Source organism: Sebastes umbrosus, chromosome 22 (assembly GCF_015220745.1).
Source record: "Sebastes umbrosus isolate fSebUmb1 chromosome 22, fSebUmb1.pri, whole genome shotgun sequence".
NCBI lineage: Eukaryota > Metazoa > Chordata > Actinopteri > Perciformes > Sebastidae > Sebastes > Sebastes umbrosus.
In genome coordinates this window covers 8,800,160-8,828,116 of record NC_051290.1, presented here as the reverse complement: position 1 = coordinate 8,828,116, position 27,957 = coordinate 8,800,160, and the positions used below count along the sequence as shown (strand labels likewise).

The following is a 27,957-nucleotide window of genomic DNA, read 5'->3' as shown; positions in this document are numbered from 1 at the left end:
CCAGCAAAGTTCTCACTGGTCAACTTTGGTTTGGTTTACCAACAAATCTTAACAGGATTTTTCATGAACTTTCAATCCATTGTGACTGTTTTCATCACCGTTAGAAAATCTTTTCATGTGAGCTAGCCAATGGGGCACGCTCACATGCACCAACATACAAATTTCTCTTATTCTCTGCTCAGGTAGACATTACTGCTCTATCTTTATAATAGCTTTTTGCTGCTGTATTAATGTTCTGGATATCGTATAGAGAACCTTTACGCCAAATGCATATAGGCACTTATGTTAGTCATTTAATTCAGCCACAGAATTCTATTGGCCATAGATTCAGCCTATAACAATTAGGCTATATATTTGTATTTCCCAGCATTCGTTGACAAAGCGTTTGGCTGTAAGGCTTTCTGTTAGCATGGGGCAGGAAGCCATAGAAGACTAATGTAGTCACAAATGGACACTCACTGTAACGCCAGCTGTGAACTGTCTCAGCTGGATCAAGTCATTCTGGAAACAAGATGTAAGGGGCCAGTGTGAGTCAGCTCTTTAACCGGAAGGACCTCACTGTAGTTCATGTCATCATGACACATGTTTGCCCTCCTCCTCTTCATGCAGCTTTGTTGAAATGACAGAGTTGGCTCTGGACCATAGAGCACGTCTGTTTAAAGCCAGCGTCCAGCTGTCTGGACCATGGCAGCCCAGTGCCCATTCCACAACACATGCTTCTCCCATGATGCTCAGAGTGAGTCAGTCTGGCTGTGTTTCAACAGTTACCAGGACAGGAGGGCTTATATTCTTGTACTTATCAAGACCAAATATGGGCCATTTCTGTAGTAATGCATGGGTTTAAAAGCTGGAATATGTTTAGGATACAGGTTAAGGGTTAGGGAATGAATGAAGTCATTGCTAGGTGCTCACAAGTATAGTATTACAAATATGTTTTTATCAGTATTTGCTATTATAGCAGTAGAAATTGAAAGCCATCCAAACCATTACTCCCTTTTTAAAACCAAACCGTAGCTCCCAGATATGTCTGTATTTTGCAACAACGGATACAGAGGCTAGACAACCTCTCCATCCCCCAGAGCAGGCGCACACACACACACACACACACATTACTATTCCCACCCCCATCTATTGTTCCGGCAGCTCCCCTCTAGCTATGGGACAGTGGAGACGGAGGGAGATCAGGCGTTAGCGCTACAGTACAGTATCTAGTCACTCTCACATTTACTGTATACAGAAAAACTCACATTGAACCACGCGGCTGTAGTAATTAAGGCAATGTGAAATGGTCCTGATAATGAAACACTTGGTCTGATGGGTTTCTTTGTTCATTCTTACATTGATGTAGAACATGGCTTAATCCTTTCTGCTTTAGCAAACCCATAGTTAGACCTCCTGTCCTTTTGTTTACTGGTGTCGTCTTTCTTATTAGCTGTTATTAGCTATTTTTACAGATCAGAAATAGGTTGATTTTGCCATCTTTTTTTCTTTATTTTGTTTGTTTAATTGGTTTAATTGGTTTAATTGGTCAGTAGCTTGATTAGGGCTGAAACTTACAATTATTTCCATTATCGATTAATCTGCTGAATCGTTTGGTAATAGAATGTCAACAAATAGTGAAAAATAGCCATCACAATCCCATAAAATGTCTTCAGATTGCTTTTCTGTCTAACAAACAGTCTAAAACCCCAAAATATTACTTTAATATCGCAGAAGACAAAGAAAAGCAGCAAATTCTCACAACTGAGATGCTAGAAACAATCAATGTTAGGCATTTTTGCTAGAAAAAAATGACTTAAAAACGATCAATTCGTTATCAGAATAGCTACTGATTGTTGTAGCATTGATGAAGAAAAACTTAACGACTCCTAAGGAAGCTTTCTGAATCCTGTGCAAATCTTGATATAAAGCGAGATCCGGACCAGAAAGAAAGAACACTTTAAATGTATTGGGAAGCTAAAACTCTAAATCCAGGATACTAACAAACGGAAAAACCATTAATGCTCACTCAGCTGTACAATAAATATCTACACAATGAAGCTGCACAATGATCATATAAATGACCATGTCCCATTGTTATTAGCCCATCTAACTGTGTAGATTATGGTTTCTTTCTGAATTTTTCAGTTTCGAGTCTTCCAAAATAAAAGCCCCCATAAAACCCCCAACAACAAAGAGAGGAAATGCCTCCTCCTCCAGCCCTGCTGCTTCCAACAGCAATCAATAAAGAGCCATTGGGCTGTCTGCCATTGACAGACTTCTGTCTTATCCGGCTGCCAGCGAAACGCTCGGTGATAATGGTGCTTTTTGGAATCACTGGAGCTCTATAGACAACCAATTGGTGCTTTAATGTGTCTGCTGCACGTTCACATTTCTTTTATCCCACACAAAGCCCGATGTAGAGTTGAAGCGATACAGAGAAGAGGATGACCGGGTCAATACTGTCAATACACGCCCACTAATACTGTTGTTAGGAAAGGGGGAGGTTTGGGAAGAAGAGGCATTGCTTGGAAGATAGGAGATTTTTTTTAGGGAAGAAAATAAGAAGACAGAAAATAGAGAAGATGATGGAAGATGATGTTTATAATCAACTAGATTATTTTAGGATGTTGGAATATCTTTATCTTTAGTAATGTGATGTTTTTTTCTGAGTGAAACGGAGTAGGTGTAGGAGGGGTGGGGTGCTATATTCGAGAGGAATTTGTTGAAATCAGGCGTGGATTTGATTTATCAAAAGTGGGCGTGGCCCAGCGACTCTTGCATGTGGAGCATTGTTAGATCAGGAGGTGGAGGACAAACACTAAACCGATCAATTGGACCACAACCACACTCTATTGGAAACCAGTTTTTCAAACCGGTTTGGTGTTTAAGGACCAGTGTGTAACAGCTAGGAGGATCTAGTGGCAGAAATGGAATATAATATTAATAAGTATGTTTCTACGGTAGCCCAGAACGGGTAAACCAAACACTGTTATCTTTTCCTGCTTGGGCCGGAGTCGGTAACGTTACTCACTCCCGTCGCTGGCCCTTAATGTCTCATCACCCCAAAAAACGCAAGAACTTTATTGTAAACAAACACACCCTCCCACCTCTACTGAAATTGAGTCTCCTTCATGTTGCCGGTGTTATGTCAAAGTCACCGGCCTCGGCTCAGCAGATGCACACGGCCAAAAATCTCTCTAAAAATCTCTCTAAATTGGAGGGTTATATTCAAACAAGGAAAGTCAGAGTCTGATAAATTCTGAAGGGCTGTCATGGAATCATTTACTGATGTGTAACAGGATGAATTTTTGTCTGAAACATTCATCAGATGATCTGGTTTAAGCCCAGCTACAGTGACAACAAGACCAAAATATAAGATTTACAAACTAGGGAGTGAAAAAAAAGAGAGAATTCTTTCAATAAAGGACTTGCAGTACGTTAGGGTACGTTGTGCAATAGTACATCTGGGTCATGCTCTGATGGGGTCTGGTTAATTGACTGTTCCTGTATCCTTCTCGGTGGATGAGAATGGCCTACATACAGTAACTGTGCAAACTGAAAGCAGGAAGCAGCCAATAGCAGCTACTTTTGGAACTGCTCACCCAGTTTGGTCAGAAGTGGACGGGTGTCGGCCTCGCCAACATTCTGCCACAGCAGTGTGGGTTCCCCGCTCGGAGCCGTGTGTTCATTTTAAGCTGGCGGGTTTATGAAAATAGTGTGGATGTTGTCATATGGCACGAGGAAACGTAGAATCTAAAACCAAAGAATGAATTTGATTGATGTCATCAGGGTTGAGATCTCTGTTTGGGGTTTGGAGACTACAAAGTTATCACAGAAAGCTTTCATTACATTCCGCTGACAAGAGATCTGTAACAAAAAGATGCTATCAAGTGGTATCATGGGAATTGTAGGATTGTGCTTGACCCATACTTGGGAATAAAAGTCAGGATATCTGGGCCTCTGCTGCTTGACCATTCTTTTCTGTCTCTTGTGAATACTCCAACTTCATGGACGATACTCACTTGGTTACTTCTTTAACTTAATGCTTCACCCATGTTTGCTTTCCCAAGTCTTTTTTTCTTGATTTGGAAACATTTGTTTTTAATTTCATCAACCTCTTGAGGTCTAAGATGATTTATTTATTATATCACATATTTTGGTGAGAGCTCTCATTCATTATTCTTTATGGCGTATTGCCATTATTTGACAGTTGACAGTGACAGGAAACACGAGGGGAGAGAGGGGTGAATGACATGGAACAACAGTCTACAGCTGGGTTCAAAGTGGGGAAGTACATTACTTAACATGGTGTGTGTTTTAGAGAGCTGGATCACCAGGATGCCCCAGAGCTCTCTTCTCTTTTGAAGTGGGGTTGTATGTACGTATCCATAGTAGGTGTATTACTTACAGTAGATGACGGTCGGCGTGTCCCCCGCTTGGAGAAACCAACAGGAGTAATGACACCAGAGCAAAGCAATACAGTGCTGTGGACGGGGACGGCAGAAAAACGTATTTTAGCCACCTCAAAGAAAGGCTCACCTAAAAGAAATGTATATCTGTTTAAGTGTATGCTATATTTAGAATATTTTCACCGCTTTATCGTGCCATCAGACAGCCCTTTCCTTCTCCTTTCCAATGTGGGAACTGAACTGAAAGTGAAACTTATCTATGCTCTCTCCAAAGCCAGCAGGCTCAGATGATATAGAGATACTTTTCACTTTCAGTTCAGTTTGCTGTTGGATAATATTCTAGCGGACACTTTAACGGATATACATTTTTTAGGTGGCTAAAATACATTTTTATGCCGTCCCCATCCTCAGCACTGTATTGCTTTGCTCTGGTGTCGGTACTCCTGTCTGATTCTCCAAGCTGCAGACACACTGACCATCATCTACTGTAGGTAATACACGTACTATAGATAAGTACCTCATACAACCCCACTTCAAAACACCCGAAGTATAATTTTAACAGCCGTCCATCTCAGTTTGTGAAAATGAAGATGCTTTCCCCTACTTTAAGAAGAAACCTTTCTTTCCAGAAATTCCACTCCAGAGATCACAAAGACTTTGAATATCAAATTGCAATATTGCGAAATCACAAATCTGCCCCAAAAGAATTAGAGTCAGAAGCTATTTCACAAATTCCCATCCTTACTGAATTTCTATCCCATAATCAAGTGATTCCAAAAATCTGTTTTAGCTTATAACTTTGAATCTTGTTTTTTTTCAGTCATTATTTTCCACTAGCAAATGTCTTCCTTTCCTTAGTGCGGTAGCGGTATGAATACTGGAGAAAGCAGTCTAATGTTTGGTCATTGTGTGTGTTGTCAGATCTGTCCAAGAACCGCCTGTGTGAGCTGCCGGAGGAGCTTTGTCAGTTCATCTCTCTGGAGACGCTGAGCCTTTACCACAATGGGATGCGTTCACTGTCCTCCAACCTGGGCAACCTCCAGGCCCTCACCTACCTCAACCTCAGGTAACTCCACACCATACTCACGGCTACTATTCCCCTTGTTCTGTTGTAGTTTGTATTTCTTTCTAACTCGTTTTACAGGTTTTAAAAAGTTCAAACAGAGACACGTCAAAGTTTTGGCCTTTCATTTCTATCAGCGCTTTTGTTCAAAATCTGTATTTTTTGGGACGGGGAATGATGAGGAAACATTCGAAACCGCCAAACTGCGCCAAGTTAAGGGTCATTAACACAAAAATAAGCAATAATAGCCTATAAAGTAATGGAATTTATTATTCAGCTTTTTTCGTCATGGCCCTGTAGCTGAGTTTCGTGTCTGTAGCAGTCTGCGGCGGTGGTGGGACATGACTAATGTAGGCTATATAACTTTATTTGGAAAAGCCGATAATTAGTGCGACCAAAATGTTTGTAATAATCTTACATTGCTACTGATTGCAAACAACTGTGGTAGATACACTAGGTCAAAGTTTAATCAGGAAGTTGCTCTGTGAAAACCATGGATGTACAAAGAGAACTGGATACAGCGTTCGAGGCAGGTTCCAGTTCATTCCTATGAGAGTTGCTCCGTGGCACATGAAGCCAAAATGGCTCGACGTCCGAGTGATAAAGTACCTGATTTTCCTCATCCATTGAGCCCATAGGGGAGCCACAGTAGCGTTTCCTTTAACCCCTCCTCCCAGCCCTCGCTCCAGCCTGCATTTGACAACTTTTAGGACCTAATGATTTAAATAAGGGCTAGGGATTCACCAATCCAACTTTTTCAGTCCCGATAGCGATACCTTTGCTTTCAAATGTTGCACTTTAGCACACCACGAAGACGGCAGTCAACAGTTTGCATCCATTTCACAGTTTGCAGTTTGCAGTTTGCAGGTGCATGACACCTCTAGAGCTCAGCTGTTGTTTGAAAACTGCATTTGAACTTCATTGTTAGCTGGAGATGAAGAGAGGCCGTACAGACCCTGTCCAAACCTTCTTACATCACATTCTTCTCTCCTCGATCTCCACTATCATTTCACTGTTGCTAGGAGACCGGAGAAGCCCTCCAGGTGGCTGCTAATACGGGCAGCAAAAGTGTGGGCTCAAAGCAAATATACTGATCAATGAAAATAACTGTGGCTGCACATTCTTTATAGGCTAGCTCTGTAAGAAACTATATCAAACATTTCATTTTTATAATTTTTTTATTGAGGTTTTAACCAAGAGGGTATCAGTGTTTAGATGTCTGATGCACCAGGCCCAGATGGATGTGCCTCTTGAATGACATCACTGTGCATTTGTTTGTCTCCACAGTCGTAATCTTCTGTCCAGTTTGCCCCCGTCGGTGTTTCAGCTTCCCCTCCTGCGGGTGCTCATAGTCAGCAACAACAAGCTGTGTTCACTGCCTGCCTCCATATTCTCCCTCACACACCTCCGACAGCTGGTATGATATACACACACACACGTTACAGTCTCTCATCAACACTATCTTTCTATGTATAGAACTATCGGCAACATCAGCTGGTTTCTATGGTGATAGAGGGAGAGTAAATTCCACTAGTATCACTCTTTCAGTCCAGATCTTTTTATGTCCTTGTAAAACACACTATGGATTTTTACTGAGTTTAAAGGAATACCAAAATGACCATTTGTATATCAATGACTCACCCAGTGTTACCTTGAATTCTTGAAGTACACTGTTTTTCTTGCCTGCCTCCACATTGAACGAAGAATCCGAAGTCATGATGAATTGAAGTGAATGGGGACCGCGCTTAATAACAGCAAAACTATATCCAAACATCAGTTTACAAAACACTAAACGGTGTCACACTTGCACAGGCGAGTTTTAAATAGTACGATTTTTAGCAAAGATGCATGTGTTGGGGAAGTAATGAGCATACGACTGGATAAATGGGACTTGGGTTATACTGCACCAGTTGTGTGAGAGTTTTTTAAACAGATGTTTTTGATATAGTTTTTCAACCCCTAGTTACCTCAATGCAAGGCAACACGGGGTGAGTCATTGATACACAAATGGGCTTTTTTGGGGGTGAAGTACTTGGTTCACTGTATGTGTTTCTCTCTCAGGATGTAAGCTGTAATGAGCTGCAGTGTTTGCCAGCAGAGCTCGGCCAGCTAGAGTGTCTGAGGGACTTAAACCTGAGGAGGAACCAGCTCGCAACTTTGCCTGAAGGTATAGACACACTTCCATCCACTGACCTCAAACCTCCTCTAGTTATCTCTGTTAAGACCCTCCGTGTGATCACCTCCGCTCATATTGCTCCCATTCAGCATTTCTCAGTGCTGTTTGATGTCCAGACCCCAGGAAGTGATCCCACACAGTTCTCATCCATTCAGTGCATCTATAGCTGACTATCACTAAGCTTCGTTAAGCCTGCAAAGTATAACTATCACTCTAATCGTATTATAGCTCTCTGTATATACTGGATTGTAATGTAATGTAGAATCTCTACAGGTTAGGTGGTGATTGCATCATTATTGTGGGCTATCGATTGTTTACATGTAGGAGTATTGAACTTACTGCAAGCTAATGGATCTGACGCCATTAGTACCTCGTTCTGGAGCTCATTAGGAGGAAATGTAAATGAAAACAAGCGTAAACAGACTCTCTGTGGAAAGCAGCAGCTTTTTCTAAATTCAAACTTGGCCACAATTGTGTTTGTAATATTTGACATAAGTGTTTACTAAGTGGATATTTAGAAATTGCTAAATTAAAACTAGCTTATATATGAATTTATCTCTGTTTCTCTTTCCCGTGTACTTCAATGTCCACTCCTATATTACTATTTGCATACTGGTTTTTCTTTGGAAATTTAACAGGTCACAATAACAAGTACAGTCACGATTTCAGAGTTTTGGCATCGACTTGATAACGGTTCTTGTGACATCCAAACTTGGCACAATCATATATTGCTTCACTATGTAAATCACAAATACGGGCCTGTTGTTTGATTTATACAAAAGGATTGTACTCACTTTATCGGTCAGAAAAATCGCAATTACATATTTTCCTCAAATCGTTCAGTGCCATAGGAACAAAACAATATATACTTTACAAAAGAACTGAATGCACAAAAGTGATACATAATGTTGTTTTTAAATAAGTAACTTGAATCATAACTCCTAGATGTTTTTATGCCTCGACGCCGGTGTCAACCGCAGCCGGAGGCATTATGTTTTCGGGTTTTCCGTCCGTACGACCGTCCGTTCTTGTGAACGCGATATCTCAGGAATCTCTTCACATTTGGCACAAACATCAACTTTGACTCGAGGATGAACGATTAGAATTTGATTGTCAAAGGTCACTGCGACCTCACAGAACACATTTTTGGCCATAACTCAAGAATTCATGTGCTAATTATGACAATTTCACACAAATGTCAGGATAAAATGATGTAGTGATGACATTTTTGGACCGACATGGATGTAAACAACTTAAATAGTTGGCGGAGGCATACTGCGAGGCGGTAGTTCTAGTTGTTAATTGCCCTACCGTCAATAAAACTCAATACTTCCTGCAGGTTTTTCACTTCAAACAGCCAACCAGGAAATTACTTTTAAGACTTTTAATGTAAAACATCTGTGCAGGAGTTGCTGTAAAATTGCAGCTGAAACATTATAAATGGAGTACACGGACAGAAGTTACTGACTAATAAATTCCCCTCTCCCTCTTTGCACCATCCAGAAATATCCGAGCTCCCCCTCGTCCGGCTCGATGTGTCCTGCAACCGCATTTCCCACGTGCCCTTGTGCTACCGCCACCTCCGTCATCTCCAAAGCATCTTGCTGGACAACAACCCGCTGCAAATGCCGCCTGCGCAGATCTGCTCCAAGGGCAAATACCACATCTTCAAGTACCTCAACATGGAGGCCTGCAAGAGGACTCAGGAGGAGATGGAGAGACACCTGAGGCCCACTGGGTTCAACAGCTGGTGAGGAAGACTGGAGGGAGGAAGCAGTAGCTAAAGGGAGAAGGCAGTTCAGGGAGTAGCAGAAAGGATAAAGGAACAAGCTAATTCCAAAACATGTGCTAAGCCGATGTCTGACAGCCCGCACTAGTTAGGAGTTATGGAAATAAATATGTTTCGCCAACACAATATTCACTCGAGAACGCACTCTTATGCCAAAATAGGAACAATGTGAACATGATGTGAGAGGATAAATGGCAGGAGGTACGGTAAATGCAGAATAGGGAAATGAATGATAAATGATGACAGTGAAAGGGCATGTTAACTAAGAGGAAGCAAGGTTTATCAAATATTTATAAACTTGAATGGACCCCTTTTAGCTACCTAGTGAGCCATTTCCATGGAACAGACAGGACCAAGGACAGCGATAAGAGAGAAGACAGAAGAGTCTGTTCTGGAGAGGTCACTGCCCTTTAGACTGATGAACCACTATGTAACAGCCTCCCAACAACACTGCTGTGTATTTGTTGTGTGGGTGTGTTTCACTTCTCCTAATGTGTGCTCTGCATGTTTCCCTGCAGTCTGTCAGATCAGGAGCTGTTCACAGGGCAGTTCGGAGGGCTGGATTCTGGCTTCAACAGCGTCGACAGCGGCAGCAAGCGGTGGTCTGGGAATGAGGTAAAACTACTGGACACGCTCAGTCATTTCTATACTGCCCCTAACATGTGTGCTGAGTAAATACATTATATGTTGATCAAACAGAAGTGTGTAAATGTACCAATGCTGCATTTAAAGCTAGGGTTGGTAATGTTGAGAAACTAGCAAGACTACACTAGTGTTGTCAACTCTTTTCCAATGAAAGTAGCTAGCAGCACTTGCTCCAAAAGTCCCTAAATCTAGAGAGAAAGTCACCAAGTCATCAACACTGACAGTCCCTTCAGGCCTCACTCCAAAGACACTCTCCCCAAATTATCATTATTATCATTAACACGGCTATTGTTAGTTAGTACTCACAGCTGTCAAGTTAGCAGCTTGTGGAAGACTCCGGTGACGTGCAATGAGTGCGATCAGGTAGGTTCATTCGGGCCGAATGAAACGATTGGACGGGTATATTACAGTCCAGTGACAGCCACAGATACCCCATTTTTTTCTCTTGTTTTGTCAGAGCATTTGATTTATCTGGTTGTTGGGATGTAAAGAAAATAAAAATAAAAAAATAACAAAAAATTTGAACCGCAACATATCCGGTTCAAATCTATCCTCTCTCTCTCTCTTTCATCTTTCTACTACTGTACTGCCGTCTAATGAAGGTATACAAATGCAAAAAACAATAGAATTGTTTGCCTCCATTCGATAGTGGACAGGACAGAGGAATGGACGAGGAATGAGGGGGAGAGAAAGCAGAGATGGCGTGAAAACAAAGGTTCCCGGTGTCAGTTGCAATCAGAAATCGCTGAAATGTGTCATTTCCTAATCAGTAATTTGCCTGATCTTCATGCATGGTTATTTTCTCTTGGGAGGGGTGAGTGCATTCAAAAGCCCATTTGGATTTTTACAATTTCTACAGCACTATCAATTTTTTTGGTTAGGGGTTGAAACGCCGACCGTGAACCGCAACATCTCCAACTTTGAAGAAAATTACCAACCCCAGCTTTAAGGTCTGATGACCCTGATGAACAGTTAGAGGTGGACAGGGTCATAGACTACAGTCACACTGCTGTTGGTTGAAACTGCATTTGAACCTCAGCATTGTTTGGCCATGCATTGGCAGAGAGGCCGACTAAACACTGTCCAAAGCTACCTGCAACTACAGAGCACAATCGCGATTACATATTTAAATCTATTGAGAGCCCTAATATATATACCGTATGTATAAAATGCAACATATACAAATACAGCCTACCTATCCTCTGGTGTTAACAACCGACTACAGATCAATAACTGTTATCTGTTTGTGTGTCCAGTCAGCAGATGACTTCTCGGAGCGTTCCCTCCGCATGGCTGAGGTCAGCAGAGATCAGAGGAACCTAGAGGAGGAAGAAGAGGGGGAGGAGGATGGATCTCCTGTGGAAGCTAACAAAGGTGAGGAAGGACACACCTGCTCTAACCTGTGTTTCATGTAATGAAGCACATTAAACAGTGTTCTGTTAAAAATGTAGGTCTCTCTGAAACAGAAGATTTGTTTTCACATATAGAGAAAATCTTAAAGACTCTTTTTGGCTCTTTGCAGTGAATGGGGTTGCTGAGCATGTGGACTTCATTGACAGCAGTGTGACAGAGGAAGAGGAGGAGGAGATCAGGATGAATCCACCCACACCTCCACTCACAGCGCCTCCTCTGGTACCATTCATTCACAGACTGATCAGCAATTGTGTGACATTGGCTTGTTGCTTAACATCCTGCCTTGTATGCATTCTTAGAATAAGGAAGTAATTGATTGTGCCATTGATTTCCAGGAGCAGAAGGAGAGCTCTTCTTCACCATCCCAAACCCAGGACTCAACAATATGCAGGTAACATACTTGAAAATAGACCCTTTGCATGGTACTGCTAATTTTTATAAAGTTAAAACAGGAATAGTGGTTTATAGCACAACAAAAGGAATATTGGCTTAAAGCTCAAAACTGAAATATTGGTTTAAAGCGCAAACCAGTAATACTAGTGTGACGTAAAAAGTGGAATGTTGGTTTAACGTAAAGTAAAAAGTGGAATATTGGTTTGACGTAAAGTAAAAAGTGGAATATTGGTTTAACGTAAAGTAAAAAGTGGAATATTGGTTTGACGTAAAGTAAAAAGTGGAATATTGGTTTGACGTAACGTAAAAAGTGGAATATTGGTTTGACGTAACGTAAAAACTGGAATATTGGTTTGACGTAAAGTAAAAAGTGGAATATTGGTTTAACGTAAAGTAAAAAGTGGAATATTGGTTTGACGTAAAGTAAAAAGTGGAATATTGGTTTGGCGTAACGTAAAAAGTGGAATATTGGTTTGGCGTAAAAAGTGGAATATTGGTTTGGCGTAAAAAGTGGAATATTGGTTTGACGTAACGTAAAAAGTGGAATATTGGTTTGACGTAACGTAAAAAGTAGAATATTGGTTTGGCGTAACGTAAAAAGTGGAATATTGGTTTGACGTAAAAAGTGGAATATCGGTTTGACGTAAAAACTGGAATATTGGTTTAAAGTAAAAACTCTAAAAAAATGGTTTACTCCGCAAATTTGGAATATTGATTTAAAGGACAACCCTGTAATATCAGTTTCACGCACAGATGGTAATATTGGTTTAAAAAGAAAACTTGTAAAATATCTTAAAGCATAATACAATAATATTGGATCAAAGCACAAAATAATAACATTGGTTTAAAGAGCAAAATAGGAATAGTGATTTTCAGTGGAAGAGCAAATGTATAAGGATGTCAGAGTTTCTAGTGACAGATAATAGACGGAGTAAAAGTAGACTGAAAAACATCACTGCCAATGTGTTAATCCTCTTCAGGGAGGAAAGGGTGATAAGCAAGAGGGTTTATGGGAAATGTCTCAGCTTTCTGTAACACGTTTGGCGTTGGACGCTAGTACTGACCTCTACCAAGGTCTCATTTGTTTACAGTTCTTGTGCCAAGGTATTCCAGTATATTTGAAAAGCATTTCCATATAACCTTTAATTCTACTCGGCCTGTTTCTGTGACAATTCTTCGTCTAAACTCAGCAGTGTGTTGGAAACTGTGTACTCACTCGGGCACTCGTGAAAAAGACAGATGAGGTTTTATCACTTTTTCTCTCTTTTCCTTCCTTGTTTTACAAGGTCACTTCACCGGGTATTTGAAGAGCTGGGAAAAGTCAACAGACTGCTATTCCCATTACTTACAGTGGCCCTCAAACTCTGCATGTTGAGTGCCTGTGGGTGCTGTTATCTTGGGAGGTTAACAGTCGTCACTCGTTGACTTCCCCAGACATTTATTACATTGTAGCAACAGCATTGTCTAAATGTCCACGTATCTTTTGAAAGCTGATGCAAAGCAAAGCAAGCGCAAAACCAGATACCAGTAGAGTCGGGGTATTATACGGTGCTGAAACTATTAGTTGATTAATTAAGAAAAGGACTGCTTAGGAAAATGTATGCCACCAATTTAGATAGAAAAAACGACAACGTCTCTGGTTCCAGCTTCTCAAATGTGAGGGAATCTCCGCAGCTGCCACAGCCCTGACATGAAGTTACATTTTATACGCTGTAGCTCCTGTAGCTATATCAACACCTTAATATACGTAAAAAAAAAAAAAATACCATGCGTTCCAACTGCATTAATGACACAGACTAATAAAAGCATATTTCACATGGCTTTTTGTGGCTTAATCCGAGTGGCAAAGGTACTGTAGTGTCTTTGCCAACGATTTCATTAGCATGAAATCACTCTAAAGGAATGAAGTGGAGCAAAATGGCAGTCTGATTATCAGGCTAAAACCTTGTAAGACATACTTTTTGTGTGACTGTAGGCCTCTGTCACATTGTGGTTGGGTCTTATACTGTATTCAATCTTAGTAACTTGTATCTTAATAGCCACATCTTCCTTTTAGATGCGGTGTTGTCAGCAGCCCCTGTTTTGTGCTGAAGCCCAGCAGGCAGCTTTTATCGTGCTGCTCTGTTGTCCCGTAACCAAGATAACTACATCGTTGAGACTTAGTGTCCTGGCAGTCCCATTGGCTACATATTAATATGTGACACAGAGCCATTGTTCTCAGCTTCTGGAGCAACAAGCTGCATGCTTTATTCAACATTTTTTGAGTTTTATTAACTGTCCTCTCTCAAATTACTACCATTCAATCAGCACTTAAACCCTCATTGACCCTCGTATACCGGACATGATTTAGATCTGGTAACTAGACTACCAGTCTGGTCTTTCTGACTGAGGAAGATTTAGTTTAGCAGTTACACAATCCTGCGTCTCCTCTTAAAACACTTCACAATCAGCTGGAACAAAACGGATGCTCCAGATCTTGGCTTCCAACACTTCCTTTGAGACTCCTAAAAATAGAATACTGACACTTAAAATGGAAACTCAACACACACTTTCTAACCAGACTTTTACATTTAAATGACACAATGATTTTACACAGACCAGCCTTCAGAATAAAAGTGCAAATCTATCAAATCCCTTCAATAGACTTGAGTTTATTTAATATTAGCAAATGGATTGTTTGATATTTACTGCAACTTGGACTCTTGTTAAATGGTTGAACTATAAAAACTACCATAACTTCTGATTGTGTTGTTATTAACCAAATTTGTATTTCCTGCCCAGTTGGTTTACTTTTGACTTGATTGGGCTGGTAAAGATGTTTTCTGTGGCCTGTGATAACTTGGGCTTCTTTTTGCACCATTTACCCCAATGAAAAGTTAAAGGTTCTCTATACCATATCAGGAGCATTAATATAGCAGTAAACAACTATTTTGCTATGTAAAGATATAGAGGTGTATTGTCTACCTGAGCAGAGAATGAAGTCTCTCTCCCTCTGTGTGTTGGAATCAGAGCTTCTCTGTGCTTTGTTGACATAGCCGGGCCGGCCTTGTGTGCCTTTTAGTGTTGATGCATGTGAGCGTGCCCCACTGGCTAGCTCACGACCGCCGACCTGCACTGCTCTTATACGGCACTTAAAGCTGATAACGCCGTCCCAACCGACAGCGCCCTTGCGGAAACGTACCCTCCGGTTCCCCCGAGGTTAACCCTTAGATCTGTCAGCACTGTTATCGTTATTTGCACTGTTAGCATTGTTAGCACCTCAGCCATCGCCATGTTGAGAGCCGTGCGGAGGCAATAGAAATGCTCCCAATCTTGCATTCAATTCAATTCAGTTTATTTTTATATAGCATCAAATCATAACAGAAGTTATCTCAAGACGCTTTTCATATAGAGCAGGTCTAGACCGCACTCTATGATCCAACAAGAAATCCCCCATGGGCAAGCACTTGGTGTGACAGTGGGTCGACCGGTTGGATTGGGTTGAGAGAGGGAGAGATGCAGTTTTTTGGGAGTCAACGCTTTACTGTCAGTCAAATCTGATAACAGTAACTCTTTTATTAACCTATACTATTTGGGTAGTATTTCACTCCTCAGGGGTGCAACAAGCTCAAACGGTTTACATGTCATTGTCTCTCAATCCCTCTCCAGGTCCAGCCTCCAAGTGGAGGTGGGCACCCCATCGTCGGCCTCCTCTTCCCCCCTGTCCCCCTCCAGCCCCACCCTGGAGGAGCGGAGGAGGCCGGGCACCCTGTTCATCTGGCAGGAGAGAGAGCGCCTGCAGCAGCAGCAGAGAGAAAAGGCCAGGTAAACACCCATTCTCACTCTTTATATCAACGTTTCTGAAACCAATTGGGTTGATTTTATTTTGAAAAGCAAATGTTTGTCAGCAGTAAACTCTGTAGTATGAAGCTTTCGATCCTTTATGATGGAGGAAGAAGCATTTTGAAGTGTATGAATGGATAACACACAGATATCACATGATATCAGCCATATGAATGTGACTCTGTATTTCCTTTTATCACTGGGACACATACAGTATGTACATATATAGAGCTTGTATATGTTATCATGTGTAAAGCCGTTTGTGTTGCACACACACAGAGAGGACCGTCTCTCTGTCAGAGGCAACTCCCTTCTGTCTGTCATATCTAATTATACGCTCTCTATGTCAAAACTCTAATTTTGCAGTTTGCTGAAGTCATCCAGCAAAGCAGGAAGTCATGTGTCCGCCGCACCACCACAGACAGGAAGTAGCTCAGCGTAAGTAAAGTCTGTTGAACAGATAAAACACAGCAGAGCAGCAGCAGCAGAGAGTCAGATACTCTCTATGTTCTATTTACTTCCATCTTTTTTGCATTTCCTCAGTCGATGCTGATTTACAAATGGAGGGAAGTTTGAGGGTGTGGGAAGTGTTGCCTTTCTGTACTGATCAAACGGTGGTGTTTGTCTCCCCCTAGTGGTGGCTCTCCAGAGAACAGCAACTCCCACTCAGGTCTTCGGCAGCGATGTGCGGTGAGTAGTGCCCCGTATTCCTTCAGGAAACAGAGCTGAGAGCTGCGCAGCTGGACTGTGAGTTTCCATTGATAAATAATCTGACTTGTCTTCCTCTTCTATTAGAGTGCTGATCAGATGAGCTCCGTGTCTCCGTCAATACTTCTGCAACGCTCCAGCAGCAGAACAGGTATGCACCTCCCTTTTATTTAAATGTATCTTAACATGCAGGAATTTATAATTATTATTTCATTACTCAACCCATTTGTGCCCAAAGACTATATTTAGTATGATAAGGAAAAATGCCACATTTTTACACTTTTACATTTTTAGATCACATGAAAAATCACACTTTTATTTATAGTCAAAGTCAGGATTTTTGTCAAATTAGGAAAATGTAAGCACCTATTTATTAAATATTTTCCATATGAAATATTAATTTTAAATATTATTTTAATATTATTAAAATCTCTTATGGCCGTTCGTTACACTTTTTAATGAATGCAAAAGTAAAGAACTTCTGTATTATCTGTTTTATTATTCAGAGTGTGAAAGTTCGTTCTTGATCTTGGAAACAGTAGTTTGTTAAAAACATCAACTTAAGGTCCACTTCTGTCCTGTCATCATGTCATGAGTTCAGTGGTATAAAGCTGTTGTATGTGAGTGAATCTGTAACCCTGACCTGAATATTTGTGTCAGAATTTCCATCCTCGCCGAAGACGTCCCCTCCACCCGGTCAGGCCCAGAGACCCAACAGTTTCCTGTTCCGCGCCTCCTCCCGCAGCAACGTCAAACCCACAGGTACACAACGACACAACACACACACTAACTTCACACCTTCATCCAGTTCTGCTGCAGAGATGTTCCAACGCTGTCTGTTGTCTTTTTATCATTTTTGTCAGTGTTTACTCTGGGTGAGTCTGGCAGAAGTGAGTCTCGCACCATGCTGCGTTCTCCTAAAGAGGAGAGACCAGACATCACACAGCTACGCAAGGTAAACCCCAACACACACACACAGACCTGTTTTTGGTTCAGTCGTTGGATACGATGACGTAGTCTGATATGCTTATTGTAAAATTTGTCAATACTTCACTGGTTGTCTGAGGGCAAACTTTAAATTCAAGTGATTCTGTTCACAAAAATGCATGAATCTATTTATTCATCGCAAATTAATCACACATTTTGTATCTATTTTTTATCAAAATATACTTTAAAGGGAGATTTGTCAAGTATTTAATACTCTTATCAACATGTGAGTGGGCAAATATGTTTGCTTTATGCAAATGTATGTATAGATTTATTATTGGAAATCAATTAACAACACAAAGCAAAGGCAGATATTGTCCAGTAATCCTCACAGGTACTGCATTTAGCATAAAAAAATATGCTCAAATCATAACATGGCAAACTGCAGCCCAACAGGCAACAACAGCTGACTATGACTTGCCCCAAACTGTATGTGATTATCATAAAGTGTAAAGGGGAGACTCGTGGAGAATCGAAGTGATCCCATTTGAATTTGTATGATGTTTCTATACACGTATGCAAAACATCAGGAGAACCCTGTGTTTGTGTCCTGTGGTGTAAACGCTGTGAAAGAAGCTTTTTAATGCTGATCCGCTGTAATACTCCGTCCTCAGACTCTGGAGTCTCGGCTGAAGATCACTCTAGCGGAGGATCTGGGCGAGGCCTTATCCAACGGCACGGTCCTCTGCCAGCTGGTGAACCAGATCCGACCGCGCTCCGTGTCAATCATCCACATTCCCTCCCCAGCAGTGGTGAGTCCTCTCTGCCTCTCAATAATCCACTCCAGACTGGTATTAACACTGTAGTATTAAAGCAAGGCTGTGTAACCTTTAAAAGAAGAAATAACACACAGCTTTGGTTAATACACTCATGGGGTCTGATGCTCCAGCCTAATTCATGAGCAATCATTGGGCTGAATGAAATGGTTGGACGTCTATTGCAGTCCTGTGAAAGCCACAGATACCAGATTTTTTTCTCTTATAAATATAACGAGTGTATTTGAAGAACACTAGCAACCCTAGCTTTAACTGCAAATGAAAACAGGAAACAGATGTGAAAACAGGGAGGCTTCTTACTAACATATGATCAAAGGTATTTTTCTAAAAGCCACTATTTGAGAATCACAAAAAAGCAATCATTTCACTCCAACATGAAGTTCCCTAAATGTGTTTTTCTAATATTAATTTCAGCCAAAACTGAGCTCAGCGAAGTGTCGACTCAACGTGGAAAACTTCATTGCTGCTTGTCGCAAGCTGGGAGTCCCTGAGGTAAGAACTGTCTCACTCTCTGTCCTTTTAAAGCAGTAGTAGGCGAGATTGCAGCAAATATGATTATAAAACGGTCGCTATATCGTGACAGTAGTACATGAAACAGGTAACGTGAAAAAAATCATGTGCCTCTGTGTCCTCCGGTGCTCCTAAACGGCATCTGCTAGATTTTACTTACCGTGGGAAAACAGGCAGTAAGAGCTGATCTGAGGTCCGCTGTCCTTCTGCCGTCTATGAGAGCTGGCTGTCAATCACTCGTGAACTCCGACCAAACGGTCAAACTAGGCAGCGCTGATCAAATATGAATCAATATTCTGTTACGTTAATGCCTATTTCTGGCCTCAAATGTTTTCAGAATCATCTTGTAGTGCACGGTTTAGCTGTAAAATGAGAAAGGGATGCATCACTTGCTGTGATGTTCTTCCCAATTATGCAATGTTTAAAACAGAAATTAGCTGAGGTAGAATTCTCCATGTGCTTTGAGCTCAGTTGTGTTGCTCTATTATTCCTCTCAGGGTTGGACTGAAAGCCTTTTGTGCTTAATTGAATAACGTTTTCAACCAAATGCCATTATCTGGCCCATATATCAGCCCAACCCTGACTCTGTGTTGTCCTTCTCTTGTCTCCTAGTTTTAACAATATAACTACTTATATTTTCCTCCTGTGCGTGTGTGCGTGCGTGTGTGCGTGCGTGTGTGTGTTGTCCTCCGTCTCCTGTCCAGACGGACGTGTGTGTGTCCTCTGATGTGCTTCTGTGTAAGCCGCCCGCTGTGCTGCGCTGTGTGACGGCCCTGCTGGCTGCTGAGGGGGGGGAGACGGCGGAGGACCGGTCCCCCCGCCACTCCTCACCTTCGTCTTCATCGTCCTCCTCCTCCTCCTCCTCTTCGCTGCTGTCCACAGATTTCCTGCTCTTCTACTGTGTGGCCATGGCCCTGCTCTACGTCCTCTACTGCTACCTGCTCACCTAGAGGAGCAGCACACAGTACTTTTTATATACACATGACTGTTGAACTGCTCTACAGGCTGACCCACTAGAACACACACACTGTCACTGTTATAGAGTGTGAAGCCAACATACACAGCTGCTTCCACAGTTGTCCTCTCAGACAATACTTCACAGTGTGTGTGTTTTCAGCAATGCATACCCTCCATGGCTGTAGTGTGTGTTGACACTCACAGCTGCACTGGTTGGATGTTAGAGCCATAGAGAGCACGCAGCCGAGCACCTTTTACGAAACAGAATACACTACAGCACACTGAAGCTCTTCATTTAGACATTTAGAGGAGTAGAAAGCACTACACTGATACTGATACTGACACATACTACATGAGATGAACAGGGGCCTTAGCCTAGTTTAGCCTTCAGTCTGTAACACACAGCGGAGTTTTCTGTTTTAACTGTCTGAGGCAGAGCTGCTCTGCAGGCACAAACTCTCTCTCACTGGTTGAGACATGAATGGGCGGGGCAAAGGACCCTCAGCTGAATCCCAGTTCCATACTATACCTTTCATATTTCATGCATGTGAAAGCACAGTTAAACTTAAAGCTGCATCAAGTGATTGATAAAAGCTTGATTTGACCCATTAGTATTTAGTAATGAGTAGTATATCAGAAGCTTTATTGTTACTGTGAATTATGTAAATAGCATAGCATGTACTACTGTACTATATATTATATTAACAGTTTATTACAATTTGGGTTTTACTTTCAAAGCCATTCGTTTTACTGGTTATGATAACATTGTACTCACCAAGTAAATAGCTGAGATGGGGGAACATGGCAACATCGTGAAAGCTAAATCCCAACAGAGCAGTCAGATGATCACGCTGTCTAAAACAAAAAACAAAAAACAGGTTAGTCAAACGCATTTGGGAGAGAAAAGGCGGCGAACAGCAAAATGATGAAAACATCCTTCAGTTTGCAGACCAACTTTCCTAACATTAGTACATAGTGTATGCTTTTTAGTGTATAGTGTGGAATTGGGAAACAGTGATAGATCTCAGGACTAGTTGACTAGTTAAGTAGCTTGCATGAATGCTGATTTCGCAAGTTCTAACTAGATTTGAACTTCTGCGTTCAGAGCAGCTCTGCCTCTGAGACTCCCGGCTGTGTGTTTTGTCCTGAGAGAGAAGCTGGTGACGTAACCCCCGAGACTGAACTGTGAATGTGATTTTTCTAAGCTTTGAGACAGATAGTTCAATGTGGAAACCTGGATGTTACAGAACTCAACAATGTGACAGTGAGACAGATGATACAGTGCCTCTTACTGAACACTGACTGAGACCTCTTGCAGAGACTTGCTTCTTTTTTTAATGTCTGCTGTGCTAGCTGTGAGCAGCAGGGGGCGATGTCGCTGCATCGATCTCCCTCCAGACGGTACAAACCCCTCCAGGAGGTCATGCATGTGTAAAGTTTTTTTTTTTTGTCGTTGTAGTCACTGGTCCGTTTGACCAGCTGACGTCATGTTTGTATAAATGTAAACAGGCTATTAAATTATTGCTTTTTTTATTTATTTTGGTATCTGTTCTGTTTTTGTTTATTTTTTTGTTCGTGAGGTGAAACAGCAGAGGTGTCACTAATTTAGTTTAAAAGACTCATACAGCTTTGTGAAATCAATCAAATTAGATGCAATCAATATTCAATTATTCCGAGTTAAAATAACATTGATTGTTTAAAAGTTTCCACCCTTCATGTGATTGGTAAATAATTGATTCCCTGGAGGCTGCACATTTAACAGAGCATCAACCCTCTGCTGTTTTCTACCACACGCTGTGTCTGGCTTAATGCTCACAGAAGGTCAATGTCTGCAACTAAACACAGATTGGAATCTGATTATAACCCTTATTGGACTCATGTGGGGTTTGAAAGCTCATATCGATAGTGAGATGTTTGGGATTCAACCTGCAAAGCCTTAAAAATGCACATCTTTTGTTTCTTATCAAGGCCTCAAACAACATTTGAACAATAATGGAACACTAAAACTTTATAATGTAACTCAAATGAATCCAGTAAAAGTGAATTATTCATAGGGAAGACTTCAGGTACAAAATGTTAGGGGGAAATTAATTCAATAAATAACCTAGAATAGCATTTTATAGGCTTTTTCCCTGTAACTGTGGAAAGAGAGGAGCATCATAATATCAGATGTGAACAGTTTGGATATTTATGTTGGTCTAACCCAACTCTTATGTAGTTGACTGTTTCTCTTAAAATATGTAGCCCCAAAGTTTTCAATATTAAATAAATAATTTTAAAAAAATCACATGAATAAATTGTATAAAACATAGAAATGAAGCCATAAATTAATAATATAAGAAATGATTAAAACTAGCAGTTGTTGAGCTAGCTTGATGGGGAAAATAAAAATATGACTGGAAAACAATGCCAAATAATTAAACTGAAATAAATGTCTGCGATGTAATAAAAGTTAACTCAAATAAAACTGTTCATATTAAAATAAGCATTAAATAAAATAAAATATTTCACAAATTATTGGTCCATGTATATATTTCATAATGTCTTTTTATTTATTGATTTAATATTAAACACTTTGGGGCCTCACATTACCAAAAAAAAGCCATTCTGTTAAAGTTGCAATCTAGTTTTATAACTAACTTTACTTATTTAACAAGGTGTACAGCACACTGGTTATTGGTTGTTTAGTTCATGTCCACATCTCTGCTGTTGTCTAGAGGTCAGAATGTCCACTGTAAAAAACCTCCCGTCCCATGTCTCACTTTTTTTATTAGCCTGCTGTTAAAATGAAATGTGTATATTTTATAAATGAAACTGGATAAGCAACAAACAGTAATCCATTCACTGGCTTAGACCACGCTATATTCTTTAATATGTTAGCGGAACAGAAATACAGCTGTATTTTATATTTATATGAGACCCTTGTATTATTGAGAATCATTTTTGAGTTTATATAAATCTATATGTAAAGTTTTTTTCCTCCTCCCGCTGTAAAGAAATTATTAAAAAACAAACTTTGACCATGTGCTGTTTGTCTGCTTGCCTGCTATGCTTTTGCTTAATCAGCCAAGAACTTAAATGTGATCAGGATATCTGCTGCTGCTCAACATCTTACTGTGACTTGTCATACGTCAAGTATGAAATTATTTATTGTCAAACTACTATTTCCAAGTGTAACATGTCAAGACAAGTTAGATTTTAATTTTAAACTAATGTAGGGTGAAGGATAAATCTGGTGATGTTTTGTATTTTTCTTGTCAACAAATCCAACATGTGCAGAACCAAGCCAACAATGAATGTACCTACTAACATGTATTCTCTTTGCCATTAAGCTCCATTGTTATCCTGCTAGATATCTAGATCAGAGGAGTTATAGATTTGTTGGAATAGAACGTAATCTATGAACTATAACCCAGTTGACAGATAAATTGTTGGATGTTTCTGCAAACCACGAGATAAGTTGAATGTGGAAGTTTCTGAACCAAAGACGGTTTCAAAAATATGTTTCATATCAGCCTCGTATTTCGCTTGCAGAAATGCGCAATGACACGCGGTTAACGCTGAGAAACGTCTGGTTAAGTTTAAGCAACAACCTTACGTAGTTAAGGTTAGAAAAAACAATGTTTGTGCTAAAATAATAACGCAACGACGTAACGCAACAATGTAACGCAACAACGTAACGCAACAACGTAACGAAACAACGTAACGCAACAACGTAACGCAACAACGTAACGCACCATATTGGTCCGCATATTATACTATGACTTTTTTTCCGACATACTATACTATGACTTTATTTTCGACATGCTATACTATGACTTTATTTTTTCAATATACTAAACTATTATTTTTTCGACAAACTATACTGTGAAATATTTTTATTCCGATATACCATACTATGGCTTTTTTTTACATACTATATAATATGACATCTTTCGACATACCATACCATGACTTTTAATTTTTTCGACATACTATTCTATGACTTTTTTGGACATTTTTACGACCCAGTAAAGTGTAAGGATAAGGGAAGAAACAGAAGTCGATGTAGACAGGCGTAAAGTGGCCATTTAGTTTGAAGTGGACAATCAAATGAAGCAAAACGGGCTGCAGACAATCACAAACAATGTTGCAGAAAAAAAAGCTAGAAGTAAGAGACGGACTAAACATTGTTGGTTTTGGTCATTGCATGGGATTTGTTGACAATAAAACAAATATAGAATATCACCAGACTTATTTTTTAAATACACAACATGCAGCAGTAATTGGTGGAGTTGGAAAAGAAGACACTCTCAGATCAGTACAGGACAGAGTTAACAGAATAGCTCCCTCTGATTTTACCAGCTTTAAGTCATTTTCACAACACACTGACACTGATGAAATGTGGTCAGATTGTGAGCCGGCGTGCAGACATCCTGATGTGCCCTGTGCTTTAACCTCTTCTAAAGCTCCTGTGTGCTCTCCAAACAGCAGCTTTACCATCATAAACTCCAGCTGGCCCTAGTTGGAGCAGGTGAGTGTGTTGAGTCAAGGTCAGAGAAAAGGAGAACTCACCCTGTAGGTTTGTGAGCTGCAACCATTCAGAAGGAGGAGACTCAATAAATAGGGCTGTCACCTTTCTAGTTTTCCCTCTCTGCATCACTTCATCCCGCTGCTCTGCTCACACACACCACTGGAGCTGGGAGTCAATTGTCATTATTTACATGTCATGCGTATAGGCAAGTAATCATTACAGAGTCAGCAGCGCTGATTATGGAGATTTAATCTCAGAGACGTACCGGCAAATGTTTTAGTGGGTGAGCGGGTTCCTCTTGGGGGGTTTCAGGGGTCACTGAGGACGATCCAGGGGGGCCCGAATGACTCACTGTCTGTGAAAATGGAAGAGATTGAGAACCATTACAGCAGACAGCACCCGTGCAGAGTGACTACAAATCCATCCAGATTGATTTTTAAGCCTGAGATTTGATGAAACAACTATCAGGATAAACATGCAATAACAGAAAGTGTTGGCGGATCACGGTGGAGCCTTTAACCACGACCGTCACAAGAGTTCCGGCAACACAACAAATCTCACAAATAATCTCAGCAAGATAAAAAAAAAACTTGATTCTCAAGGTTAACTTATTTCACTGTGTAAATAACCATCTGAATCAAGCTATGCCAACACATGATCACAGTCATACGACATCAGAGTAGGCATGACAGGGTTAACCTCATCGAGGGCCCCAAAGACTGTATGTAAAGATGGACGACGCATCTCCACCGAGCACAGCCGCAGCTTGTCAGCGAGAGAGACTCACAGCTGTCAATCATGACGTATATACGTGATGTATAGCATCAAATAACGAATTAAAACCTGATCAGAAAAATGAACACTTGAACAAACATCAGCGTGATACGAACTACCTAAAATGACAGAAACCATCTTTGGGAAAAATTTTACTTGACGTCTACTTTGACTTTTTAGTTTGGCCCATGTCCCATCTGCTAACATGGAGGGGGCGGGCTTTATGACCTATACTGCAGCCAGCCACCAGGGGGAAATCCAGATGTTTTGGCTTCACTTTTGGGGAGCCTATCTACCCCCCATATCTCTTACCCTCTGTGCACTGCCCTGAACAATAATCTACATAACTGTCACATCACCATATAATAGTAACTCAACCAGTTTATTGGTCAAAACAACCACTTCATCACCAAATAAAACTACCCACCAAAGATAACAATTCAAAATCATGATTGAGTAAGCTGGCTAGATACACTCTCACACCCAGCACATGCAGAGAAACTGGATTAGTACATCAGAGGCTATTTAAACAAACCATACAGCACACATGATCCAGACACTGTTATACAGCTACACTCACCAGACATTCATAATTACTACTATATATAATATATTACTACTACTACTGTTCTCCAGCTCCGACTGCACGGCAGCAGCGAAGCCGGATTGGAGTCTGATTTTGCGTGGAATCCCACCCGTTGGCACGTTTACCTCTGTAGGTCATATAGAGGGCATCAGTATTAAATAGTGTGTGGACATGGTGCCATGTCATCCAGTCATGGAATGCTGATCATGGTTACGACTATACGCATGTTGCTTTTATTTCACAAGAAGAGTGCACTGCTATTCAAAATAACTTCATCAAACTCTGAATGTGCTCCGACAACCAAGTTAGCTGGATAAAGAATGAACAGGATCAAGAACAGGGTCAAGGAAGAAGGCCGCCCACCCAGAGCCTGGTTCTGCACAAGGTTTTTTCTTGCCACTGTTGCTCATCTCTTCTTGGATCTCTAAATTATAGAGTACGGTCTAGACCTGCTTTATATGAAAAGTATCCTGAGATAACTTCTGTTATGATTTTAACGCTGTATAAATATAAATTGAATTGAATATTTTGCCCATCTGACCGTGTTCACACCAGACTATATCTATTCAAATACCCACAGAAGTCCTGCCTGCCATGGTATGAATGACAGAAAACACTTCATTACAATTCAGATCACAGATCCTTCTTTTCCATTAAACATCACATCACCGTTCTATTGTACACTGTAAGTGAGTATGTGGTTCTTTTTCATTCTGACGCAACCTGGTTGCTTGTTCCAAGAGAAAGTGGAAGTAAGTCTGATTTAATAGATTTTCATTTCAGCCCTGGAGGCAATAAACACTCCAACACTGTGTGGATGTTTCTGTATAGAAGATTGAAATGACATGCTGCGCTACAGAGAGCCAGTGAGCATCGTCTTATAAATGTGTTAACTCTTCACCGCCGGGTTGGCTTTTATATCTTACACATCACAGTGTACAGATGGGTTGTAGCCTATATCGCCTTACAGGAAATAGTTGTGATTGATGAATCAACAGTTGAAACCAGAGCGTCCTATTTGGAGATTAATAACAATAGGAGAATTAAAAAAGGACATCACCTACATTTTATTTAATATATTTTAAAGTCCCAAACTGCTTTTATGTGATTAAAGCATCTTTTCAGACTAATCTGACGGCATTAACTCTGGGTTGGATCTGTGGGTAGCAGGTCCATTTTTTATTTTGACAATCTGATTATTGCAAATCTGTGAGAGAATTTAAACCACAAAAAGAACAGGCAGTTTCTGCATTGTTTCTTAATCTTGTGGGCTTGTCTTGTTTTTGAAAGATCTTTATTATTTTAGTATTTGGTGCATATTCCTGATATAAGTTGTATTTCATCAAATGACCACACACTGACTGACGCACAGAAAAGCAAAGCATTAGTTGGTTGGTTTCTGGGTCTTTGAGCGTAAAATGTATTGTATTGTCTGATGTGTTAATAACAATCATCAATCATCATATCAAGACATCGGCCTCCAAAGATTTACATATTTTGAACTGTTCACTCACGCCAAAACACATCAGTGACCGTAATTGGTCGCGGAACTGTCAAGATCCTCCTAATTCATAAGGATCGAAATCATAAATTGATTTCAATTTTTGTAATGTATCGCCCCTTTGCCTCTGTCAGCTTCTCTTTATATGGGTATTTGTTTTTCACACGTATGTTCTATGATAAACGATTGACAGATGCCAGATGAATAGAGCGGTGACAGGTAATGACAGTCTAACGTAGCTCCATATGCTACCCCTCCAAACATGGCAGTGTGATCCTATTCCCTCTACAGACTTCACAGATGTACAGAAATGTATGTTTGTATCTTACCTGCATCTGCTCACTCCTTTCTTCCTCCCTTCCCAGGACTCCTTGTGTTCCCCGCAGCTCATCGTAGAGGACGAGGGGCTGAGTCGGCTGGCCCTGACCGTCCAAGCGTTGGTCGACCTGGCCGATGGCTCCCAACGGGTCCCCAAACAGGAAACGTCTGCTGGCACAGCGTAGCTGCATCTGCAAAGATTTAACAGTGTTACACCAAAGAGATCCATCTCAGGGCTAGTTTTAATATGTTCATTCCATTGACTTTACCGGTACTGTGTCCACAGATCAAATACATGGTAGCAATAAAAAGATAAACTGTAAAAGCCTTCAAGCTTCATGCTGTCTTTTTTCATGTCTCGTAGTAAAGATTAATTTACACAAGTTAAAAGAATAATTCAACGTACGCTTTCTCTCAGAGTTAAATGAGAAAATCAGTCCTCAAGTGATGTCACTTGAGTCAGCCTCCGTCCTTTCCACGCTTCCCGTTCATTGTCTATGTAAGCAGCCGTGCAATGCATTCTGGTAGCGCGGCGTCAAATTGGCCGCTCCTCATTTGCATAAAGTTGAGGTCTCGGCTACTTTATGCAAATCAAGGGCGTCTGGCGTGACTCGCCTGCTAGAATAACACCAAAG

General features: G+C 40.8%; 1 protein-coding gene across 2 annotated transcripts in view; it reads left to right on the top strand.

Moving 5' to 3' along the window:
- Positions 1 to 27,650, top strand: part of lrch4 (leucine-rich repeats and calponin homology (CH) domain containing 4) — a 49,506-nt gene extending 21,856 nt beyond the window's left edge. Inside the window, exons 2-18 of one of the 2 annotated variants that reach the window (XM_037758565.1) lie at positions 5,313 to 5,457; positions 6,742 to 6,871; positions 7,516 to 7,621; positions 9,134 to 9,380; positions 9,938 to 10,034; positions 11,321 to 11,438; positions 11,587 to 11,696; positions 11,813 to 11,868; positions 15,519 to 15,674; positions 16,059 to 16,130; positions 16,328 to 16,382; positions 16,488 to 16,551; positions 17,061 to 17,162; positions 17,264 to 17,355; positions 18,002 to 18,139; positions 18,578 to 18,655; positions 27,370 to 27,650. In XM_037758565.1, coding sequence (XP_037614493.1) covers positions 5,313 to 5,457; positions 6,742 to 6,871; positions 7,516 to 7,621; positions 9,134 to 9,380; positions 9,938 to 10,034; positions 11,321 to 11,438; positions 11,587 to 11,696; positions 11,813 to 11,868; positions 15,519 to 15,674; positions 16,059 to 16,130; positions 16,328 to 16,382; positions 16,488 to 16,551; positions 17,061 to 17,162; positions 17,264 to 17,355; positions 18,002 to 18,139; positions 18,578 to 18,655; positions 27,370 to 27,507 — 1,904 coding nt within the window. In that variant the 3' untranslated portion in view covers positions 27,508 to 27,650. Of the gene's footprint in view, positions 1 to 5,312; positions 5,458 to 6,741; positions 6,872 to 7,515; positions 7,622 to 9,133; positions 9,381 to 9,937; positions 10,035 to 11,320; positions 11,439 to 11,586; positions 11,697 to 11,812; positions 11,869 to 15,518; positions 15,675 to 16,058; positions 16,131 to 16,327; positions 16,383 to 16,487; positions 16,552 to 17,060; positions 17,163 to 17,263; positions 17,356 to 18,001; positions 18,140 to 18,577; positions 18,656 to 19,377; positions 20,455 to 27,369 lie in introns of those variants that run through there. The other variant, XM_037758564.1, reaches the window with a different exon arrangement.
- The last annotated feature ends 307 nt before the right edge of the window (positions 27,651 to 27,957 follow it).